This window comes from Diadema setosum, chromosome 6 (assembly GCF_964275005.1).
Source record: "Diadema setosum chromosome 6, eeDiaSeto1, whole genome shotgun sequence".
Lineage (NCBI taxonomy): Eukaryota > Metazoa > Echinodermata > Echinoidea > Diadematoida > Diadematidae > Diadema > Diadema setosum.
This window is the reverse complement of record NC_092690.1, coordinates 16,739,067-16,763,362: the sequence shown is the minus strand read 5'-3', so window position 1 is coordinate 16,763,362 and position 24,296 is coordinate 16,739,067. Positions and strand designations below refer to the sequence as shown.

Genomic DNA, 24,296 nt, shown 5'->3' with positions numbered 1-24,296 from the left:
ATACCATAAAACCATTTATTTATATACATATAGTTTTGTCTTGCATTTTTCTTCCCGAAAACATTTTTCTTTCGGTGACTTTGTATTGACATTCGGGAGACAACATCCCACATTGCACCGACTTTGTTTAAATAAAAGAGTCGGATGACACAATTGATTTGAAACGATAATTTGCTGTGTTCAGTTTATTATTGCGGTCGTCTTCCGAGAAACCCTTTGACAGTCCCTCCTTTTCTCTTCTTTTCCTTTTATTTTCAAGGGAATTCTTTTCAGTACTGCTCAATGCCATGCTAACGCATAAACTTCTTACACCTGCATTCACACAAAGTGGTGCTGTCATTTGGTTTTGGTTTTTTTTAAGAATCTCAAGTACATTTTGTATACATTTTGGGGCTCTTGTGTGTATGATATGAGTTCGAACACAACTTGCTTCAAGTAACATCACTAACTACAAGTTAAATGGTCCTACGTATTGCCACAGTATATCATTAGTCAAGTATTGACACACTGATATTTCTTCATTACATTCCATCATATATTTTACTTTCTATAAATCTACACTGATTGTTCTCTATATGTAAACTGCATTCATCTAAACCGGCTTGCCCTCAAACTAAATTTCAAGTCAAAGACATAACAATTATGATAGTCATGTGGAACAACAAGACATTCAACTTTAGTGTATAATTGCCTATAGGAAAGTGTCAAAAGAAAGGAAGAGATACGGATGCCAATAAACGACAAGATCTCAACAGATCAGAATCCCCAAGCCATCAACAGCTGAGTCCTGATAACCTTTTGGCTTTTTGTGTATAATGTAACAGGCATGATGCATAAAGAAGGCAGCATTAACAGATGATGCACAACGATACAAACAGACAATAATTTTATGTTAAATATTGTAAAACGTCATTATGTGACATAAGAAGTACAGCAGTCAGATAAAACAGTGAATCTGTCGAAGACAAGATTACAGTTTCCATGTTGTGCATAGCCCCTTATGATAAAGAGACAACATCAACACTACAACACTCGAATTGTATGGATACAATCTTATGAACTGAATGGACTGTTTAGGCGCTTTGATTTTCAAGTGCTTCTGTGCATCACGCAAGTTTAGCTTTATTAATAGGATGCAAGGAAAAGTGCGTAGTGTACTCATAGGGGTAAACATCCTGATATCTGATTCCCCACATACAGAGCCCACAAAACCTTGGTAATGAACACCTGTTTTCAGGTCAGCCCAAAGTCAGGGATCAGGGAAGCCACCTTCCTTCTCATCTCCTGTCTCCTTATCTCTCTTCTCCTCTCCTCCTTCAACATCCTTGGAAACCGTCTCCAGGCACGGAAGGCAGTCCGCATCACCCGTCTGCAGAGGGAAAGAGGTTAATTTAGAACACTAAATTCAAAAGGATGAACACAGCGTTTATCAGTTTAATAAATGTAATTCCCTTTGTGCCAATGTCATCCTTCTCTTCATTCTTTCATCACAGTCTTCCATGACATATTAACAGCATCTCACAAACAGATCTCATATTATCCACTTAAAGGGATGGCATAGTTTTGGTTGAGACAGAGATTCAGGTTTTAACAATTTGCAAGATAATTAAAAGCCACTTATATGAAATATGCAAGAGCATACAATCCTAAAAGGAATCAGAGTTTATTTGATGAAAATCAGTTTTGGAATGGCTGAGATATTCAAAAACAAAGTAAAACAACGTGGCCCTAATAAAAGGTGGGACCCAACTTTTATTAGGACCTCTTTGTTTTCAGATATCTCAGCCATTTCAAAACCAAACTTCATCAAATAAACTCTGGGAATTCCTCGTAAATTGTATGCTCTTTCATATTTCATGTAAGTGGTTTTTAATTATCTTGCAAAATGTGAAAACATAAATCCCATCTAAACCAGAACTATACCATCCCTTTAACTGATCTCTAACGAAAAAACAAAAAACAAAAACCAGAATCATCATTACCATTGTGAACCAATGGGTAGATGCTAAAGCAATAATCACAACCAAGAGCTACAAACAAATGTGTTCAACCAACAAGCTTACAGATTATATAATTGGTCATGGTGAGTAAGCAGTGGGCCCAATAAAGCCAGAGGGTTATAATGTGGCATAAAGCCCTCACACAATATGACTTGCAGTGCCAAAACATTGTTCTTTCATGTACATTTTACAGGTTTCAAAGATCTACAAGAAAAAAGTAGGGAGAGTTAGGAAATACAATGTAGGTACTGTAAATCAAGCAATGTTCGTGTGCATTTTAATTTCGCGAAGTTTGTGAGAGCCAAGATTTGCAAAATTACAATGCACGCTAAAGTTCTTGTCTACACTATATGCACTGAATGCTAGAGGCAACTCGTGAAAATTTCATGCCACGAAAATATCATGTTTTACAGTATTCAGTGTTGATAGCTAATCTGTTTTCCTCCTTACATCTCAGTCCTATATATATACATACATTTGTGAGATGTAGGGACACTAAATATCAAAGCACACAACACAAAATCATTGGCACCGTAATGACAGAGATTGGAAAGAACAGTAAAGCCTGTGGTTAAACAGATACCACTCGAGCTCATTTGTAAACTGTTTACTGGGCAACAAGAAGGGCCACCCTGTAGCCACCCTGAGGCTGCCTTGGGGCTGCCTTTCACATGTCCAAAAGTGTGTCTCTGTATGGCTTAACTGTTTATGTGCCATGGTGTAAACACTCTGTGTGCCACATTATTCTGAGACACCAACATTGCCATGTATGGAGAAAGCATTGTTTTTTGTGTTTTTTCTCCAAATCTACGTATTTAAGCTTTACAAATTTCTGTTACCCCCTGTACATGTGCTGAGCAAAGTTGTCGAGAGAATGCCAAGCCTTGCTTTGATGTAAATTGTATGACAATTGATTTGTTTTCCTTTAATCTGACCAGTAGCTACATTATTGTGGAGACATGGCTTTTGCACACAAAACAGTGATAGGAACTTAGAATTTACTGGCAAATCTGGTAGGGAACACTGCTTGATACTCAATCACCAGATAAAATGCAAGGGAAACTACCTGTGACAGGAATGGAATTGCAACAAATGCTTTCATTGTACTGTTGCATTTGGCAATTTATCAATAGGTTTTGGCAAGTTTGTGCATTTGAGCAGAATATACAAACATGGCACGCTGTCGACTGAGTTGGCCATGCAAAACCTAGCACATAAAGAGGTTTTATGACATACAAATGCATGTTGATTTGTGTTGATTCATAATACCCTCAACATCACTTTTGCGGTGAAACCAATATCTAGCATTGATCCATATATTTTTTTAATAATTTTTCTTCTATTTTTCTTCAGATTACTTGGATATCCAAAAAAGAAAAAAAAAAACCTTCCAAACCAATATTCTGGTTGTGACCTCATCTGTCAATCATAGCTAAAGTACCGATATGTTTAACAAAAGACACTGGAATCACTTTCCCCTCGACAGCATAACTTCCATGTTTCTGGGATATCAATGTGACTATCAATAGACATGGTGAGAGAACATGAAAGTTATGCTCGGTCTCGGGGAGAGTGCATTCCAATGTCTTTCATTAATCATATTAGTAATAATATTAATAAAAGGACATTTATATTGCGCAGCTACTATAATGATATACTCTACTGCGCATTACAAAATGACATGCATACAAGAAATTCAAACAGAAAATACACTACTTCAAGAGATGACTTTTTAACCTGGCCTTAAACTCATTAATTGTGACTGCTTGTCTTACAAACAAAGGGAGATTATTCCATAATTTTGGTGCAGCGTACAAAAATGAAACTTGCATAATTTTGGTGCAGCACTTTAGCAATGATTGACAGATGAGGTCACAACACGAATATTGGTTTGGAAGGTTTTTTGTGGGCATATCCAAGTAATCTGAAGAAAAATACAAGAAAAATTATTTAAAAATATATGGAATGTTTCCAGATATTGTTTCACCGCAAAAGTGATGTTGAGGGTATCATAAATCAACACAAATCAACATGCATTTGTATGTCATAAAAGCTTAAAGAGACCCACCTGGTGTCATGTTCCTCAGCCTTCTCCTCTGCCTCCCAGGCTCTCAGCCTCTCCTCCGTGGCCCAGTCCCTCCAGGCCACTAGGGCCTTGGACTTCAGTCTGTGCAGGTAGTGTCTCCTGGCCTTCTGCAGCTGGATTGACTGCAGGTGACCAAACTGGAAGACAATTGGGAAAGAGACATGAAGCTGCCTGAAGTCAGCACACACAAAGACTACAGCTTGCTCACTCAAATTCCAAACATTGGATATAAGAGTGGATGTACAAGACAGGCAGCCAGAGCAGACATACATACTTTGAAGCATTTTTGAATGTTGTTCATTATAAATAGTGTCATCCTGAGATTCAATTGATTTGAAATAACTACCACTCCCCCCCCCCCCCTCACAAATGCACACAAACACATACCCTTACACTAGTTTGCATACAGTTATCTTTTTTTATTCCCTACAAGCAGTTTTGTTTTGTTTTGTTTTTTTTTTTTTTTTTTTTTTTTTTGGGGGGGGGGGGTTGGTGTAAAATTTAATCTGTGAACAAACACTCTCTCCCATGATATGTGGAATTGTTAGTCACCCTTTTCCATGAATTGAAACTCCGCCTTAGCAGGATCTCATTGTAGCGGACATCAGCAATAGCATTCCGGTGTTCGATGACTTCCTTGGTCATTTGGTGCCATGCCATGAGGCAGGCATGAAGGACTTTATGGCTGTGGTGGTCAATGGCAACCTGTGGGTAAAATAGAATGGTCAATTTGTGACTTGTGTGGCATTAAACACATGGGACGTCCAAATGTAGTACCAGGTTGTATACATGCATGAGCATTGCTCCATGTAACAATATGTGGGACTCATGGATCTCTATTCTTGCACTGAATGTAACATCTGATTGACATGTTCTAGAATGTTTCACTCTTGTTGATCGCAGCTTCAACATCTTTTTGGTGTTTATAACTGTGTAATATCAAAAGCATTAAAATATAAGATATATGATAAAAAGGTGATATACAAAATCTAGGTAACTTAAATAAGTAATTTCTTATTCAGTGGCTGGAGTTCTTGATCAACAGTTGAATCACTCACAAAACCTTTACATGTCCTGATTTGTATAGAGACAAACACTCACGGAATGTACAGCTTTTTAGGACTTCTAAATCCACTTGTGCTTTGCACCAAGAGATCCTACATCTGCTGAAACATTTCTTCGTTTAAATCATTCTGTGTACAGCAAAGATATATATTTCACAGATTCACTATAGACCACATTTGAAAACCATTATATGAGGCAAAATATCTTATAGAATGCAGATGAGTGTTTGCATCATTAATCTTACGTGTGTTTCCTTGAGCAAGAAAGAGAATTCCCTCAGGAAAAAAAAAAGGGGGAGGGGCACAACGACAGTAACATTGAACTATCACATCATGAATGTATTTATTTAACAATTTTCCTGCACCCACCTGCATATTTTGGCGTGCTGTACGTAGTAGCTTAAGCCATGGGTTGAAGCCATAGTGTCTCAGGAGGGATGTCTGGTGGTGGAGTTCAGCCTTAACCATCTGTGCCTGGGCAAGCTCAATACGTCGCTGCTTCTCAATCTCTCGCTGTAAGGTAACAATACATTTTTATCAATAATTCTCAGTAAATTTGATGCTATGCATCATATACCACAGCTTGTCTCCTTCCAAGACGGCCCATTTACCCTTACTGCATCACAATGCCACTGCCCCCACCTACTCTCAGTGATGATAATTTAGTCTGCAATGGCCTGTCTGGAATGAGATATACATTATGTGTGATTATATGTATGAAAAGAGCAAATTCCCCTCCAGTATGTGACTAGGTGGACTTGTCACATATAAACAAATTACAAGGTATTCCTGACTACTACAAATTAAAACTGGAATATGACTATTTTTCTGGTGGTGTCCCTACGACATAACAAGCACATCAAAGTCGCCTTCTCAGTTATCAAAAAAAGAAGCTTCAATTGTTATTCATTCACTTGTGTTTAATGGATTTGTGTTATAACATGCTGGTGATGATATTTCAATCACAAAACTACGATGTTATTACAAGGTGTTCTTTAAGTACTTTGACTATTGAACCTATATATCAGATGATGACTTTGTTGTGAGGAGTGGTTGGGATGTCATTCAGAAAGGTTTTAATCCCTCAGTACTGGGTAATGCGTATATTCATTCAGACAGAACTTTCTGTATGTTCACTCTACAGTCAGTCATCACCCGAATGATAAATGTGAAACAAGGCGCCACTCACTGGGCAGGAGAAAATGTCTCCAGAAGTACACATCTTCTTCCATGCATACTGTTACGGTCCCAGATTTAGGCAAATTGGGACTCCACTTGAAAGTTTGGTAGGGCAAGTCTTGTGGGCAGACATAGTAACTGAGAACATTGTTTGTATCTGTGGTTCTTCCTTTCCCCTTACCACTGACGAGCCCCCTAGAGTTTATCACCCCTATTTAAGTAGACTCTCTGTCCCCAGACCAGACCACAAATGGTTATCGGTTATGGTCACCATAGAATGCATGCAGTTATTGTTCTTAAAGTAGTTTATTGTATACACGAAGGTGATGAACGATGTCTGGTTTTTGTAAGGAATTAAGAGTGAGTCTTGAGGAGTAACTCCTCTGAAGTTGACTGGGGAGAAAGTCACTCTTGGTATCAGTACTGGTCATGTGACAGTCATGGAGTCTTGCCAGCTCGAATAAAATACTGGATTGAGACATGAGCCATCGAAATGACTGGTGCCTGGTTTCTTGATGTGTCTTTTGAGTACAACTCTAATTGTCTTGGGTAGTGATTCGGGGTCCCAACAATATTCAAGGCACTGTCATGGGCAGGTGATGGTCATGATTCTCTGGGAAGTACACACCTGCTTTGCTAGTCTCTTCTGTTCCTTCCTTCTCTCAATGGCTGCCTTCTTCTCTGCCTCCTCCTCCGCCTGCTTCCTTTCTTCTTCTGCCTGCATCTCGGCCTACATGGAGAATCCAACAGCTTTCATTTACCTCTTATCAATGCAATTTTAAATAGTTATCAGTTAGAATTTAAAGGGACTGTATAGTACTGGTTGAGGTGAGGATTCAGCTTGTAATGTCTTGCGAGATATTTAGAAACCACTCTATGAAATGTTACAGGGCATACAATTCTAAGGGGAATCAAAAGTTTATTTGATGAAAATCAGTTTTGAAATGACTGAGATATCTAAAGACAAGGAAAAACAAAGACATCCTAATTAAAATCGTGGCCTGTCAATTTTATAAGGATCGCTTTTTTGGATATCTCAGCCATTTCAAGGCCAATTTTTCATCAAATAAACATTGCATCCTTCTTGAAATTACATGCTCTTTCATATTTCATAAGAGGTTTCTCATTGTCTCACCAAGAAATGTTATAAACCTGAATCTTCACCTCAACCAGTACTGTACAGTCCCTTTAACCCTAACTAGGCCTCGACGTTCCGCGCGATGTATCGCTAACGTGAAAAGCTATCGCCGCGACGTTTCATGACTTTTTTCTGTCGAGTTTCCCGCATCTTTTGACACAAAATTTGCGATGCCCGGGCGCACGGTTCCGAAGTTTCGCATAAATATGTACATGCATGTCAGACCAAAAATTGCTCAAAAACGTGAATTCGTGTACAATTTCAATGGAAACTGTGCTTACAGTCAAATTTCATAAAAGCATGATTATTTTGGGGTTTTATTGATTAAAATCAACTAATAACATATTTTCTCGTTCAGAACAATGTCGCGGACAAGTTTCATCGAAAAAACAATGAAAAACATAAAGTCGAAAAAACAAAGAAATACATACGAAATTCAAAAAACAATAAAATACTTAAGAAATTTTTTTGGATGGCTCAATTTTTTTCTCTTATATTTACTTAGGACACTAAAAAGAATATTTACACAAAAAAATGTGCCCATTTTGGGCTTTATTTAGTGATTTATACCAAATTGTCTGATAATTCATGCATCATTATGCATAAATTTGCATAATTTAGCATAAATGACAATTTTTCAAAAATCTAACTTCGTAGTACTTTAGATTACATCATAGGCAATGTGTGTGCCAATTTTCGTCGCGATCGCGCGGTCGATGGCCGAGATCTGGAGGGGGGCCTGGGAGGCCCCCCCCCCCCCCCGGCTCTATGATCTACCTAAATAGCCCAGCCTAGTTAGGGTTAAGATAAATTCAAACATTTATAGAAACTGAACAGAAATATATATATTGAATGAAAATGAGCAAAGAAAATAGGATTCCATTAGGATTCTAACAGAATCCCACTTTCTTTGCTCATTTCAATTCAGTTATAAAGTATCTATGACACCCTACATGATATGATTAAAGAGTAGATCATACCTTGTAAATCATGGTCACGTGTCTTGAAAATATTCTGAAATCCAAACTAGATACATTTGTGCAAAACTGTCTAAGTGCATCTAGAACCATGCAAAAGAGAGCCATTGTAATTTGTCGTGGTAATATTTTGCTCACGCAAATATATGCTCAAGCAATTATATGATATGCTTTATAGATGATATGTATATCACACAGGTATATTGCAAAACATAGGTAATAACAGAAGAATGTCTGATAAAAGGGGGGGTCTTCTGGGGAGCAAACCATAAAAGTATCAAAGTATTGACAAAAAAAAGAACTGAAATTCAGTGTTACATATCCACATTCTCCCGTTGATAGCTATGAATCCCATATGAGTAGACTGAGTGAAATCCTTACCAGTTGCTGCTGCTCTCTTTGACGTCGTCTCTCTTCTCGCTCGGCTTTCATCTTAGCCCTCTGCACTGCTCGTTCTTCCATACCTGTCCAAAAATAGGAAGGTTGTATTTCTATTGCAATAACAATCAGATAGATACATTCAAGCAAATACAGGAAAAACTATTGTGTCTGAATCTCTTCAAATATGTGACCCGCCACATCAAAAGGATCCTAAAGTCGCTGGCGTCTAAGCCGAGAAAATTGAGTTTGAAGTCAGATCATCAAAATTGGTCAAGAAGATCAGATTTCTGTTTTTGGTATAATTTTGTAGTCTAATGTACCGTCTATCATCTGCTGAAGTTTCGAACCAAATTATCTAAGGAAAGGCAAGAAATTAGCATTTTCTGGGCCATGATTTTCTGACTTTAAACAGAACAAAAACGTGTCCGAAGATTTGGATTTAGCGCCGCAGATAGACTCCGCCCCTAGCAACGAGGGAGTGATCGTATTGGTCAGTGCGTGGCACCCTGGTTACTGATTGGTCGTGCGTAGACCGCTGGCGCTAAGCTTGAGTGAACATTGTGGAGGTTGCTATGAGAAGACCTTCTATTGTAAAGAGGTGAAACTGTGTTACCTCTCCTTGATCATGATTGTGTCGGAAAGAAAACTTTGAAGGCGGTTTTCTCTAAACACTGATTTCCTAGACCACTCTACATGGTCTCATAAAATCATCAACATCTCCGCAACAACGTACTTTTATGAGTTGTGTTACATACGAAATTAAAGCAGAAGAGTAAGGGAATAACGTCATGTCCTTTTCAGAAAATCATCCTCCCCCGACTTTTGGTCCTTTAGTTGAAGTGGGTCAAATATTGAGAGGAATTACTCTCTCATGCAAGAACCACCAAGGTACTTCAAAGATAACCCTTATATGTTTATCTAGGATGAATAACTTGGATGCTATTCTTACATTGGTAGCAAGTACGCATTCGATTAAACCATGAGCTGATGAGCACTCAATAAGCTGGTTTGATGAAAGTCATTCTTTCATTGCTATTCTGACTATGTAATTTTGTAAAGTTACAATAGTACACAGTATAACCAGAAATGTCCATGTGCACTTAAATTTTGAGAATTTTGCAAGCCAAAATTTGCAAAATTAAATTGAACATGAAAGTTCTTTCCTACACTACATGCATTAATGTCAGTGGCAATTCACGAAAATTTCATCACACGAAATAGGTCATCAGCTCCAATTTGCGAAAATTTCACGCTGCGACACTATTTTGCTTTCCAGTAGTTTTCCTAGATTAAAAACATTATGTTGATGCAGTGCTCTAGAGACAAGACCCCAGTAGAAGCTCCTAATGAAGAACAGGAGAAAAGATGCCACAAATACACATTTATTCCTTCACTGTAACACTAAAATAAAAATAAAAAAATCAGACATTTGTATGTGATCTTCTAGATGATATTACAAACCAGGCCTTAAGTTTTTCATACTTAACCTGTTTCGGTAGCTTAAAGAAGCCACTGACGAATTCATTTGTGTGGCACAGGACAAGCACAGTGCATCTTATGACAGACAGTGGTGAAGCGTAAATCTATAGCTAGTAACTACATATGAGAGGATAATTTAGAACAGATATAAATTTAAACAAACGAAAGTGTATTCATTTTATACAAGCAATACCAACCCTTGAGAAGTGGTGGGGCAGGTCTACTGGAACCTCGCGACCTGTTGGTTGTCATGGTTTCGGAGGTTGCATCAGTTCTCCCAGTTGTATCCCCTCTTGTCTCCTCTGACCTACAGTGTACACATGATAACAAGCTGATTAATACTCAGGAACAGGTGTTCTTCACCTAATAAATCACTGCAACTTGTTTTGAGGAGTCAAGCATCATTGCAATTAACCCTTGTTTATCATCAAAAAGACCCAAATCAGTAATACCAGGGGGGCATTTCATGAAGGAACTTGTCGGATAAAATATCTGACAAGTCAATTACATCCAACAAGTTTTGAGAAATTCTTTAGTCTGATTGGCTGATTTCTCTGAACTTGTCGGATATAATTGACTTGTCGGACATTTTATCCGACAGGTTCCTTCATGAAATGCCCCCCAGGTAATAGAGTGCAATACAACCTACAGCATCATTGAATGATATGCAAGACTTCCTTGATTTGCAGTGATACTGCAGCTTCACATAAGTCACCAGCTAGAAATCGCCTTTCATCTTATATTCATCATTATGTTGCAATTTCTAACAGTCATTCAACATGTAGCATATAAGCACGCACCATGGTGGCCTCACTGCATACAATGAAATAATACGACTTGCCTAGCTACATTCTTGTTGTGCTAAGGAGCATGTAAATGGCCTTCATCTGAGCTAACAATCTGCACTGCTTTTGTAATCAGCAGCATGGTTGGTATACTCTACCAAGTATTATCTACATTTTACAGGGCTTATGTGCGACATATTGTGGGAGCCAGGCACCTATGAATGTTTCTACAGATAAATGGTGCGATATTACTGCTGTTTCATCATCTTATGCAAAGTATATAAAAAATCTTTAACGCATGTATCATGAACCTATCACAATGCTACAAATGCATTGCTAAACAAAAGAAGGGTATAGCAAGATGGAAATACCTATTTTTGCACATCAGACTTTTTGCTGTCTGTTTGTAGACAAGAACCCAGAGATAATTGAATGAGGAATCGCATTGTTTCAGAATGCAAAACTAATGATTATTCTCTGCAAAATCAGCATTAGTTGATGTCTTTCACACACCTTGAAGAGTCCTGCACTCTGCCAAACATTGCATCAAGTGGATGTTCACCATCCAACTCTTCTATCGTCTGGACGTTCTCCCCATCCCTTATCTGCTGTAGCTGATTCTGCAGTCCTTGCTGCTTGTGAGCTAACTGCAACTCTTCTATCAGCCGCCGCTGCTCCCTCAGCTGCTGCTGCTGCTCCGAAAGCAGTTTTTGCTGTGCCGCATACCGGTGCTCAAAGTTGTTCACTGTGTACTGAATAGGTTTCTTGCTCTGCGAGGGAAGCCTCTCTCCAGGGGGAGGGTGCTCACTGCTGGTAATTTCATCCATAGAGGGTGCCATATTGTCTCCAATGCTGGCTATTTCCTCTGCTGTGAGGTTGATATGTTTCCTGGTCACCTGCCATGCATGCTTGGGTTTCCTTGAAGACTGGTGCCTTGTTCCTTTCTCTGCCTTGTCCTGTGAGGCACTCGACCTCGTGGGAGGAGCACTCCGGCTTGATGCGGGATCAGTGGACCTGTCCGAAGGCATGGCAACCTGGCCCAAGATGATAAAACAATTTGTGGTTCACCATTCTTGATCTATTTACCCCAAAAGAGAGTCATCATAAATAAAAGTGTCAAAGAAGAGCAACAGACTGACAAAAATTTTGAGCAAAATCAAGGAATCAGCCATAAAGTCAGATGAACATAGAAAGTAAATCCTCTCCTACAGCATACTATGGGTAGTTCTAGGTGGCTGTTTGGATAATGCTACAAAGATTTCCAATATGCATAATTTTGAGCTAACACTAAACATCGTATGTATCTGTATCTACCTATCCCTTTCATTTCTAAAACACTCTCTCTCTTCTTCACTTTGTCACTTTGATCAAAACGCATCAAATTTGTGTCTCTGCTCATTTGTTTTTCATCCTCAAAACCAACTTTAGACTATTCTAACATGCAATTCGCAAAAGAAAATATTCCATTCTGGTTTTCCATACCATAAAAAAAACAGAGTACAGAAGTATACCACTAAATATTGGCTGTAGGGGGCAATACAGCAATGGGCACACTGAAAATTCAATACGATGTAACAAGTCACAGTAAGTTTGTGTACTGTAACACATGAAAATTCTAGCATCTCCATGTGATTGCACTGTCATACTCAGGTCATGTTATGTGGTCTGATAAAACACACTTCACTTCACACAGCATAGAGCCCTACCATTACTCTCCCTGCAGACACAGGATGATTGGCTGCTGCCCCGTCCAGTCCCATCTCCCCCTCCTCCCTATTGGTCCAAAGCCTCCCAGAAGCAGCCGCCTCCAGGAAGGCGGCCATCTTGGATCTGCGAGCACTCTGTTGCTGGGATTGCTCCTTCTCCAGGTTTTCCTGCTGGACAAACACCTGCCAGGCAGTGAAGGTTTTCCTCAGGAGCCCTTGACGGTAGTGACTGTCAGCTGCCAGCTTTCTCCTACATACACACAAATACAAATGCCACTAACTAGGTCGACAATGCACAAGGAACATGTGATTTCCACAAAAAATGTGTTTCTATGTGCACATACTGTAAAACGAGGAGTGCTCGCATGCATTTTAATTTCACGAATTTCGCGAGCGCCAAGATTCGCAAAATTAAAATGCACGAGAAATTTCTTGTTTACACTATATGCATTGAACGCCAGTGGCAATTCGTGAAAATTTCATGCCACGAAAAAGGCTGTTGGTTCCAATTTGCAAAAATTTTGTGCCGCGAATATATCATGTTTTCCAGTATCTGTGCACATATTTCTATCCACATTAGAGAAAGCCTGACTTACATTGTAGATCCCAGAATATATGTGCAATGCTGTAACCATTGACAAACAAGAAAAGCTTAAACAACACATTATGACACGAAAAGTATAACCAACACATTTTGATATAGAGAGAATAAACGACCATTAAGGCTTAAAAATGGGGTTCTCTAGTAAAAATCTTGTCAGATTTATAGTTAGTGCAAGGAATTTTGTTTGGAGCTGTACATGGAGCAGTTCTAAGGGTCTTGCACACTATTTATACATCCAACATTTTTCCTACAGACACTAGTCTTATACACTTTGCTGAGCTGTCTTCAGTTTGTGGAAATTTCAGACTTCCTTCTTCAGACAGTGCCACAACTACTGGAAAAAAACAACATCCAAACAGTGCAGGTCTGTTTGCTTTATTTCAACCCTTTAATGCACTAAGGCACTTCACTTAATTTTTCAAGTTTTTTCACCGGCTTGCAATAATCCATCCAAACAAGAAAGCTGTAGATTAGCAATCCTACTCATGAGTATACGGTAGCAATGTGCCTCAGTCAAACAAGAAGGCCTCGAGTGATGACACATTAGATACTATACGGGGATAAGGTTTTTTGGTGGTGTTTTGTTTTTTTTTTTCAAATTGACAATTAATTTCAAAACATCTTTGCCAATCTGTGAAAAAGCCCTCTGTGTGTGTGCAAATCACAAAAGAAAGCAAAGCGAGGGTTAACGTAAGGTTATACAAAGTATCTGAAACATCATAATTTCCCATGAACTTATGGCATGGCACATGTTATATATATTGCTTTTGGCAGGGGGTTAATGAAAATGGATAAAAGTAAGCCAATAGATACAGGCTAATCCACCATAACATCCTATAGAAATAGATGCAGTGTCTCATAGGTAGCAGTACATGTTGATGAATTAATATCCCGTAAGCACTCTCTTCAGCGACCCTGCAACTTGTATGGTATGAAGTACATGCATGGAAATAACTATTGCACATTCAAAAGCAAGGTACATGACAGTTCTATCTGTGGTGTGTGGGTTCTTTTTTCCCCCAAAGAAAGACATGAAAATGTTCTAGATGCCATGTTTTTTTAAAATCTGAGTAAATCTCTGAATGTTGGAACAGGAGAGCATGATTCAAATCTGGTCTGGTACATACATACTTGGAATTGTTTGACCAACTTTTTTCGACCAACTTTGCTCTCCAGTACTAACAATGCTGGGGGATTGCTAATCACAGAGCCCTCCAACAGAACACTGCTTCCACTGAATAAGCTTTCAAAGGGCCCATTTCATAAAAGATATTTAAGATAGCAACTCTTTCTGGTTTGGCAACTTCAAATAACAACATCCAATCAGGAAGCTGGATTCTCGTCATTCACGTGTAGGGTAAAGGTAGCTCTATTGAATTGCGATACAATGCCACAGCAGATGGTTTGTAAAGGTCTAATTCCTCAGCTAGAGCTTTGTAAAGGTTGAATTCCTCAGAAAGAGCTTTGTAAAGGTGTAATTCAGGATACAGTGATTCAGTGATACATGCTTTTCATAATCATTCAATGACAATTGCCATTCCACCTGCAGGGGTTGCTATCATATCAACTTTTTATGAAATGGTGTCCTGGATAAATAAGACAATAGTACTACTTGATCACATATTATCCATTCCTTGCCAAGTGTAGATGTATTTGAATTGACTGCATACCTGTAAGAAAGTTTGATGTCCAACTCAGTCTGCTTGGCCTCCCTCTCAGCTCGGCAGGCTCTGACAAACCCTCTCCAAGCATTCCAAGCCCGTAGCAGACTACGCCAGTCGGAAAGCGCCCTCGCTTTGCCCATCTGCACTCTCTGGTCCTGCACCAGCTGGTACCATGCATGGAAGTGTGTCTGAAGAATCTGCATGTGCAACAAGTCATTACATGACATAGAAATGATTATGAAAAGCCTGTGTCAGCTCTAGTTGAGGAATTAAACCTTTACAAATCATCTACTGTGGCATTGTATCGCAATTCAATAGAGTTACCTTTACCCTACTACTGAAATGTCTCTCTCACCAAACTCATAATCTTTTTATTTCAGCATGGCAATCATTTCATATTTTTCACAAAGAAATGTTCCCGCCATCATTCATTTTTCTCATTCATTTATGCCAATGCTCCCCTGGCAACCAGCAGCATGCACCTGGAATCACCACAATTCTTATATCATGTAATACGATTTTCTGTTTGTATTTTATGTCCGCTTGTATTATATGTTGAATTGCCGAATAAATAATAATAATAATAACAATAATACACACTGGCACTGGTCCGACGGTCCCTGACCAGTAAAACTCACTGTAAGACCAGTAAATTTTTCAGGAATGGACCAGTAAAAAATGGCAAACTGGGTACCTACTGGTCAAACACAGGTCGGACCAGTTGAAAAAATGAGTTAGTGTGCAGCCTTGTTCAAGCTGCCTATTATGTTGCAATACATCCACACACATGCGTGGTAAGTGGTGTGAAATTATTTAACTTCAGAAATATGTTGAAAGGTACCTGAAATCAACATTGAACTGTCAGATTGTCAATTTTCCATACCTTACGCAAAACAGCAGGTAAGTCTGTAGACCTCTGGCTATAGGATTCTCACTGGTATTATCAAGTATACACTGATACATACACACACAGATATACACACACATATACACATTCTTAAAATCACACATCCAGTGTAACAATAAACATACGCTGCATGCGTACAAATGTAAAGGTCATTGTTCCAGTACCAACTCCAACAGAATACACATGGAATGCACATCCAGTGTTTTGTTGCTTCAAACTGACCTGGAGTCTTCTGGCTTCCTGTGCTTCCCTGATGCGAGTCTCCTTCAGCTCTGCCATCCGCTGCTGCTCCTGGGTCCTCCTAGCATCCTCTATCCTCCGGGCCACCTCCTCCTCCTTCCTCCTCCTCTCATCCTCCTGTCTCCTGGCCTCGGCTTCTATGGCTTTCTCTCTGGGAGTGAAGAACACAAGCCAATGCAAGAAGTATGCTTCTATGAGGAATCCAGCAATATCTCAACAAGGAACTACTTTGACTAGACCAATGACTTGATTCATCAGAGAGTAACAATATGGAGGACATTAACTTTGTGGATGAATTTATCAATCATCAAAGATCTGCTCAGATAGGTATTAACTTTTCTTTCCAAAGAGGTAATTTCTCTCTAACCAACTCATTTTGAGCAAAAGAAAAGAAAAGCAAGTCATTAGCACATGTTAAGGAACTTGAAATTCAGAACATTGTTTTACAAGTGGCTGATGCAGTTAAACTTCAGGACTTTACATGTGCACAACTGTTCATGGGTATGTGGGTTTTGTTTTGTCTTGTCTTGTTTTGTTTTGTTTTGTTTTGTTTTTGCTTTGTTTTTTTAATCACTGAATAGTTTTGAAGGTACTTCAAAGAGGCATTCCAGATGATTTATATATTTTCACATCCATGTAATTCAAAGATTGATACTGAACAAGGATGATGACTTTACAAGGCTCACATATTCCAGTAATGAAGCAATGGCATACAATCATACTACTTTCTTAACAATGTCAACTGTGTTGAATTTATGCATGCTTTCTTTGTTTTCTGCTTCTCTGAGCACCCCATCATGCATTCTTGTGCGACACTGCCACATAATAATACTCATTCGTTTTGATTTGTTATGAGTTTTGAAAACATTCTTATTCCTAATCCCAGTCACTGTACATTCTGAAACTCTGTACCCAGTAAAACCAATTTACAGGTGTGTTGAGATGCAAAAGTCACAAAATCATCTCGAGATCTTCTTTAACACCGTCATGGGTACATTTCATCTTCCGAATGCATTGTATTCTACGATATCTCAAGACAGAAGAGGAATTGTTGGTCCACAGTAATTCAGCTATGGGTTCCCACATCAAACTTGAAATTTCCTTGTACTAATTCTATGATGTGGGTAATTATATAAATGTAAAGTAAAATAAACTTTTCAGTGTTCCCCATGATGATGCTGGAAGGACCTCTCAACATTCACACATCAAAATCAGTAATGTTTCAATTTGACAGAGCACTCATGAAGATAATCCATATTACATGCATCTCAGAAGGTAACAAATCTCTTTTTAGGACATGGAGAGATATCCAAGCTTTCAGGAAGCCTCCAGGAAAATCAGAAAGTTTCAGCAACTTTGTGCTACTGATATCTGATGATTTACTGTAAATGCCAAATATTTTTTTGTAGAGTGTTTAGCAAACAGGGACTTACAAAATAATTTTACAGGTGATTGAGTTCACACTCAATAATAATATTGATGAGTTGATAAGAAGTATTGATTGTTGATAATAAGTATTGCCATTTTCACAAGAAAAAATAAGTGATTTCCTACTCTGGAGACAATATGTAACACATTTGTATCACAGGAGGCAATAGTTTTATGAGTTGCTAACTCAGCAAACATTCAAACATTGGTTGACTTGCAAATTTCACAACAATAAAACCCTTGCAAAATAAACCCTATCTCAGCAGCATTCTGTCATTACCACAGAAAAAAAAAAAAAAAAAAAAAGTTCTGCCACCGGAGTACGACAGCCTGTCTACCAGACACTACTGGGTTTTAATACCTGCTACGAGCCTCCTGCTCCTGCCTCCTCTGCTCCTGTATCTCCTTTTTGATGCGGGCCATCTCCTCTCGGATCATGAGCTCCTCTCGTTGGGCTCTCAGTGCCTTCTCCTTCTGCTCCTGCTGGACCAGAAGTCTGGCCTGGTGCTCTGCTGCCTTCCTGGCCTGACGCTGCTCCAGCTGCTCTTTACGCTCCCTCTCTTTCTTCTCCCTATTCTCCTTCACCTGAAACACAATCAGTTTCTTGGCTATTCAAGTTTGTGTGTCCCTTCTGCATTACTGAAATCTGATTCATTTCTTAAGCTGCTATATTGCAGAGGTAGCTAATTCTGACCTTTCCTCAAAATAATAAGCCTGGAAATTTCTTTTTGATAGAGGGGAGTAAATGCTTTAGATTTCCAGCAAATTCATTTGAATTAAAAAAAATTGTTAAAAAATCCAACCATTTTTCTTGTACTAAGGAACATATTTTCAAGTGACATGGGGTTGGTTTTGCATTTCCTAAAAAAAAAAAAAAAAAAAAAAAAAAAAAAAAATATGAGATGTATCCCCATAAAGGTTTCATACAAGATGTTGGGGGACATTATTCTTGAACCATGCACAATTTTGTTACATTTGCAAATGGAATATACAACTTTTAAATTATCCCAAACTTACGATGATGAAAAAGGTTAAAACTACAGAAGTTCCCAAGAATTATGGCTTGTAAATGCTGCAAATACGAAGATTAACAAAGAAAAGACCTTTTGTTGCCTAGCAGCCATGGTGGTTCGAGGATCTGGTCGCTTACGCTCCTCTTGGGTTGCTCGGAGCTTCTTCTTCTGGGCTGGCTCCACCAGTTCCTTCTGCATCAAGGAACCCAAAATGCTCTGCACAGTACTGTAATCATCACGTGACTCAATGTCTGCCAATAGAGCTGGAAGAGGCAAGGATGAAGGAATGCATGTCAGGTATTGACCCCTAACTACTTATTGATATCCAAGAAGAATGAGAATGGTGGAACTGAAATTCAACAATTGAATTTGTTGCCTAGTTCAAGGAACATGGCAAAAATGTCAATCCTGAAAAATATCTGAAACAGCACTAAATCAAAGAACACTAATGAGCATACCACAATCTCACTGTTCATGAAGACTAGCACACAAAACATCATTTCTACTGTGTTACTACAGAACAGTCTGTTACTAGTACAGTATACACATGTGACTACATGGGAACTAAAGTCTTTTTTTAGAATGATTCATCCCTACACAAGTCACATCCTTATACAAATTCTAATGACAGAATTCAATAAGTTATATCATTCTCTTTATGTCTTTAACAATATTTCACAAATGCCACAGACACGTTTTGGGTGCCCTTTCCATTTTCACAGACAACAAAGCCATGAGTTCAAAGGATTTTCCTTCTCTAAATATCTCTATGGTAGTTGTGCTGCACTGAATACAGATACTCACCATCAGATGAGGTGTACTTGTTCGTTGAGATAAGAGTCGGATCATTTCTTTCTAGCATGTCCTCCCACTGGCTCGTCAGCTCTGATTTGACCCCTGGTGACCTCAAGCCATGAGCAGTGCCCTCATTGTTATCATAGTCATCCTCAAAAGTCACGTGATCATCAAGATTACACTTGTCGGCCATCCACTGACTAAGCAGATCCTGGGCTGTAGACAACAAGTAACAGTTTTGTTAAGATCATAAACATCTAATGTATAGAGAGTTCTGTTTCACTGCAGAGTTTTCACAAAGGTGCAATAATAACTTTTAAGAAACAAAAACAGACAAGTGATTTCAGAGTTTGAATGTCATGCCACTTTGGTCACATTACCAATATGTTGCTTATGTGGAAATTGTTATACAGGCTGTTTTTTGCAAAGAGTGAAACTTTATTTGTTGTGGGTGCTGCATTGTAACAAAGGATCCCTCCATATCTATATAAGTATAATGCAAAATTTGTACAATCAGTGATATTTCTTTTATGCAATAATTGGTACTAATTACACTGATATATCAAAGTTACACTTTGAATCGCCAACTGAAAATACATGTTAGACAGTTGATTGATCACAATCTGATTAGAAATGATTGATCACAATCTGATTAGAAATCGCTTTCTCAAAATGTATCTCAGGAACAAACTCACTTTGTACCATATACCAGCAATAGATTGATGAAATTTCGTTTAAAAAAAAAATAAAAAATAAAAAATAAATATATATATATATATATATATATATATATATATATATATATATATATATTATTATATATATATATATATATATATATTAACAATTGTGAAAAAGATGATGTCAGATATGAAATGAGAATGTCAGAAAGTCATCAAACATGAAAAACTCACAGTAGTCACATTTGGTTCAATAGCTGGAAGTTCAATGGCTTTATCCTTTTCAGAATACAAAACAAAGACATTTTCTGTGAAAGCAACATGAAGGTCATGTGACCAAGACAGTCAGGTGAGCTGAAGGACTGCATCTCTGCTGTCATGACATTCTTGGCATTTTGCCTAAATATTCATGGCTCTAATGCCACAATACCACCGAGTTCATTCAACTTTTTATGTACCACGTTCGCACGCCCGACTCAGTCGACGACATGCCAAGTTCACATATTCTGCTCAAATGCACAAACCCGCCCAAACCAATTAATATACTACCAAATGCCACAGTACAATGATAGCATTTCTTGCAATTCCATTCCTAGATTTCCTAGATTTGTCATACAATTTACATTGAAGCAAAGCTTGGCATCTTCTCCACAACTTTGCTCATTACATGTCCAGGATAACAAAAATCTGTAAAAGTTACATAGATTTCAAAAACAGAATGTCTTCCCACAGCACGACTACATTTGTACATTGCTGTCTTAGAACAATGTGGCACACAGGGGACTTACACCATGGCACAAAAAGAGCTAAATGTCCTTCTCTAGAAAAGAATTGCCCCGTAGTGTTTGTAAGATTTCTCTGAAATGTGCACTAACATGGTGCTCAATAATTGAGTACATAGTATTCATGCTACAATGTAGGCCCTACAGGTTTTTAACTCAAGGCAGATTCTCCAGTAGGCCACTGAACTCCATACTGTCACCATTACTTGCTGTCTCTTCAGCCTTCAAGTCCAAGGTTAGCTACACACCTTCCTGGTATGCCTCATCATGATCATGTACAGCGTCAAGGGTCGCTTCCACACTGGTGTACCCATTTGACCTCTGACCTCTTACAGGAAGACCAAAGGTGACTGCTGCTGCCTGGTTTGATGCATCCTCCACTTTCTGATATTGAAATGAGAGACAATTGAGATCCTATGTGAACATGTCTGCTGGTATTCCTACATCAGATCCAACCTCATAAAGGTGCTACATTTCCTAGCTGGTAAACTGCAGGTCTTACTTCTAACTTCCCATGTAAATCCTTGATCTCACAGTTCAAAATAAATACACACAAATTTCTGTTCAATACATGTACAACGTAATTCTACCATTGCTCTGAATACTAGATTGTAACTGAACACCAAAACAATTGGCAAATGATTGAGGTCAATTAGTTTTCTGGAAAAATAAAAAAGCTTCCTTTAAATATGCCATGTCATAGAAAAAAGAAATATTTTTAAAAATGTAGTAAAAATTATGGAAAATCCATCCTCTGTTGTGTTTTAGAACACCATACATCATTCTGAATTGCAGTTTAAATCTTTCACAGCAAAGTTAACGGAGTTATGTAATATTTACGAAATACTGCACATATCCTCTGGAAAAAAGCAACCAAAAAAATTCAGGGTATCAGCAATGATCCCAAGAAAACAAAAACAAGCAAACAAATAGGCTACTGATATACACCAGAAATAGATGATGTCTTGCATTGTATGTGAACACATACCTTTATCCAGTCTTGAATGTCATTGCTTGGTTTGTTGGCTTTCTGGAGAGGGAAGGGGAGGAAAACAAAATGATGTCATCATGTAAAGCTTTGCAACATCCAATATTTCATGAGCAAAATAGCCTTTTTCACCCCATTTCATCAAATGAAAATTGAATGGACAGACAGCAGACTGTAATGTTTGAGAGAAAGAGAAGTGGGCACACTTAATCATTGCTCAATATGGTAAGAAAGCTAATGGAGGAAATAAGCAAGACCACAGCCATTTAGCTTCCCCATCTACAGTATGTAGTATGTGCCATTGATTCAGATGCTACCTGTACAACAGACAGAGTCTATCTCCTTTACGTTTAATCAGGCACCTCTACATTCATCGACCCAGGATAGAAAAGATACTAGAATAACTTAACCCCCAAGTAAAGACAACTAAAACTTCATAAGCACACAATAGTGAATCGATAAGATTTTAAAAACTCTCACAACAGTTAGACTTCTTGCTGTGCCCAAATTCGGCTGCAGATTAACTTTCTACAGTTAAGTCAGTTAAGTCAAATCATGGATGCCGTTATGGTTGAATTATGGGCGGCTTGCTTTACCGCTTCCTCTGGTTTTTATTCCAGCAAATCTACATTATTGCCAATGCTCTCAATCGTGTAACAGAATAAGAATAAAAAGTTGAAGACCAAAGAAAAAACAGGAGAAAGGGAGGACGAAAGATGTTATGCTGTGGAAATCGGCCCCACCGCGGTATCGATCTCACGTAAATGCCATTTGGTAGGGCCGCATTTACGAGTACAGTGGAAGAAAGCCCCACCGCCATGCTTATCTACCGATGAACACCACACGGCGGTGGGGCTGAATTCACGAGTATACAACACGTGAGCCGCCGTAGTATACGGACATGCAGTGGTGGGGCCTATTTCACGAGTATGCCTGCAGACTACCATTGTACCAAGTAGTATTTACTGTACTGGTGATCGTGGTGATACTGATTAGTCAGATTCCTGATACTGACGATAAACTAGGACATAAATTTATAGTTGAGTATCACCAACGATCACTGTCTCAATCTGGAGCAAAATAAACAGATAAAGTCAAGCTAGGTTTGATTTACACACACTGCAAGCCAGTGCAAGTGCAAGGAAAAAAATTCTGGTTGATGTTACAATCGAATTGCACCAAGCAAAGTTGACAATTGTTGACTAACCACTAGCTACTGACACTGCAGTTGTTTGTTCTAACGTTACAACTTGCAAAAACTACATTGACTACAGCTAAAAAGAGTAACACAGATTTCAACACTATGGGACTACGACAAGTAGCATTCCCAAAATCGTTTACCTTGGTAACGAGGTTAGGTTTATTCTGTGAAGTCAGTCTCTTCCATCTGTATAAATCTTCTCTACTGCCAGCCATATCGACATTCACTCATAGACCTTGAGTATTCAGCAATGACTACAAATGTTTTCATGTAACCATAGATGATACATTTTTTTTCTCAGTGACTGTACGAGTGTCGTTCTAGCGTCCGTGGTGGATCAATGACCTACGCATTATGCCACTACAACTCCGCTGCGCTAGCTATAAATAGCGCGCTGTTCCTGCACCTGTGGGTTCAGAAGTTCTGTGGTTGGGATCGTGAGCGGCGACCGACTCGCTGCTCAAATGAATACGCTCGGTGTCCGAACGGCAACTACCGAGGCACCGACCTAATCTCGCGGTCGCCGCACCGTCTCGAGCGATTTAATAATAATAATAACAGAGAACAAAATAGCAAAGAAATGGCAAAAGCACAGAAGAAAACCAAGGGACTAAGATGGGGAAGAGAAGCCAGGGCAATCGAAGAGGCAGAAGGAGGGATAGAGAGGCAAAGAGCTGCCCTCGAATAAAGAAGAAACAGGTAGTTGCTGCTTCTATCTGACATTCTCAGGCAGCTCTGGGGGACATTTCATGAAGGAACTTGTCGGATAAAATGTCCGACAAGTCAATTATATCCGACAAGTTCAGAGAAATCAGCCAATCAGACTAAAGAATTTCTCAAAACTTGTTGGATATGATTGACTTGTCAGATATTTTATCCTTCATGAAATGCCCCCGAGGACTAACCGTTAGGCTAGCAACATTGGGGACGTAAAACTAGAAAGACATGCAGGGACAACCACTTTGGGGCGGATGAGATGAAAGCTAAAAGTTGGGATTCAGGGGTTGTTATGTACACATAGTAGGACTGCCCTACGTGCAATGGTATTGTTATTTCATTTAGATAGGCTTATTGAATTAAAAAGTGATTAATGCAAAGATATAGGGAGACTGAAAATACAAAATTAAACAGAAAACATAGATCTAGTAGCAATATATTTGTAGCAAGCAAAGATATTTTGAAACAACGTAATATAGGGG

General features: G+C 38.7%; 1 protein-coding gene across 1 annotated transcript; it reads right to left on the bottom strand.

Moving 5' to 3' along the window:
• Window positions 1-177: 177 nt before the first annotated feature.
• Window positions 178-23,421, bottom strand: LOC140229455 (coiled-coil domain-containing protein 191-like). The gene is made up of 17 exons (XM_072309707.1): window positions 23,238-23,421; window positions 21,897-21,938; window positions 21,157-21,292; window positions 19,456-19,662; window positions 18,742-18,914; window positions 18,000-18,223; window positions 16,193-16,361; window positions 15,070-15,260; window positions 12,796-13,045; window positions 11,603-12,123; window positions 10,502-10,611; window positions 8,826-8,908; window positions 6,958-7,059; window positions 5,520-5,663; window positions 4,639-4,791; window positions 4,069-4,223; window positions 178-1,369 (listed from the first exon to the last, which is right to left on the bottom strand). Exons 1-17 carry the CDS (start codon window positions 23,310-23,312, stop codon window positions 1,234-1,236), a joined length of 2,871 nt encoding a protein of 956 aa, XP_072165808.1. The 5' UTR covers window positions 23,313-23,421; the 3' UTR covers window positions 178-1,233.
• Between the last annotated feature and the right edge of the window lie 875 nt (window positions 23,422-24,296).

Bases quoted from the DNA above. Each gene is read 5' to 3' on its own strand.
- LOC140229455 (XM_072309707.1), bottom strand. From the start codon at position 23,312: ATGGCTGGCAGTAGAGAAGATTTATACAGATGGAAGAGACTGACTTCA. The intron at 18,915-19,455 runs GTGAGTATCTGT...TGCCTCTTCCAG, and splicing joins CAAGTACACCTCATCTGATG to CTCTATTGGCAGACATTGAG. The intron at 8,909-10,501 runs GTTGGTATTGCT...ATTTTTGGACAG, and splicing joins TGCCCCACCACTTCTCAAGG to GTATGGAAGAACGAGCAGTG.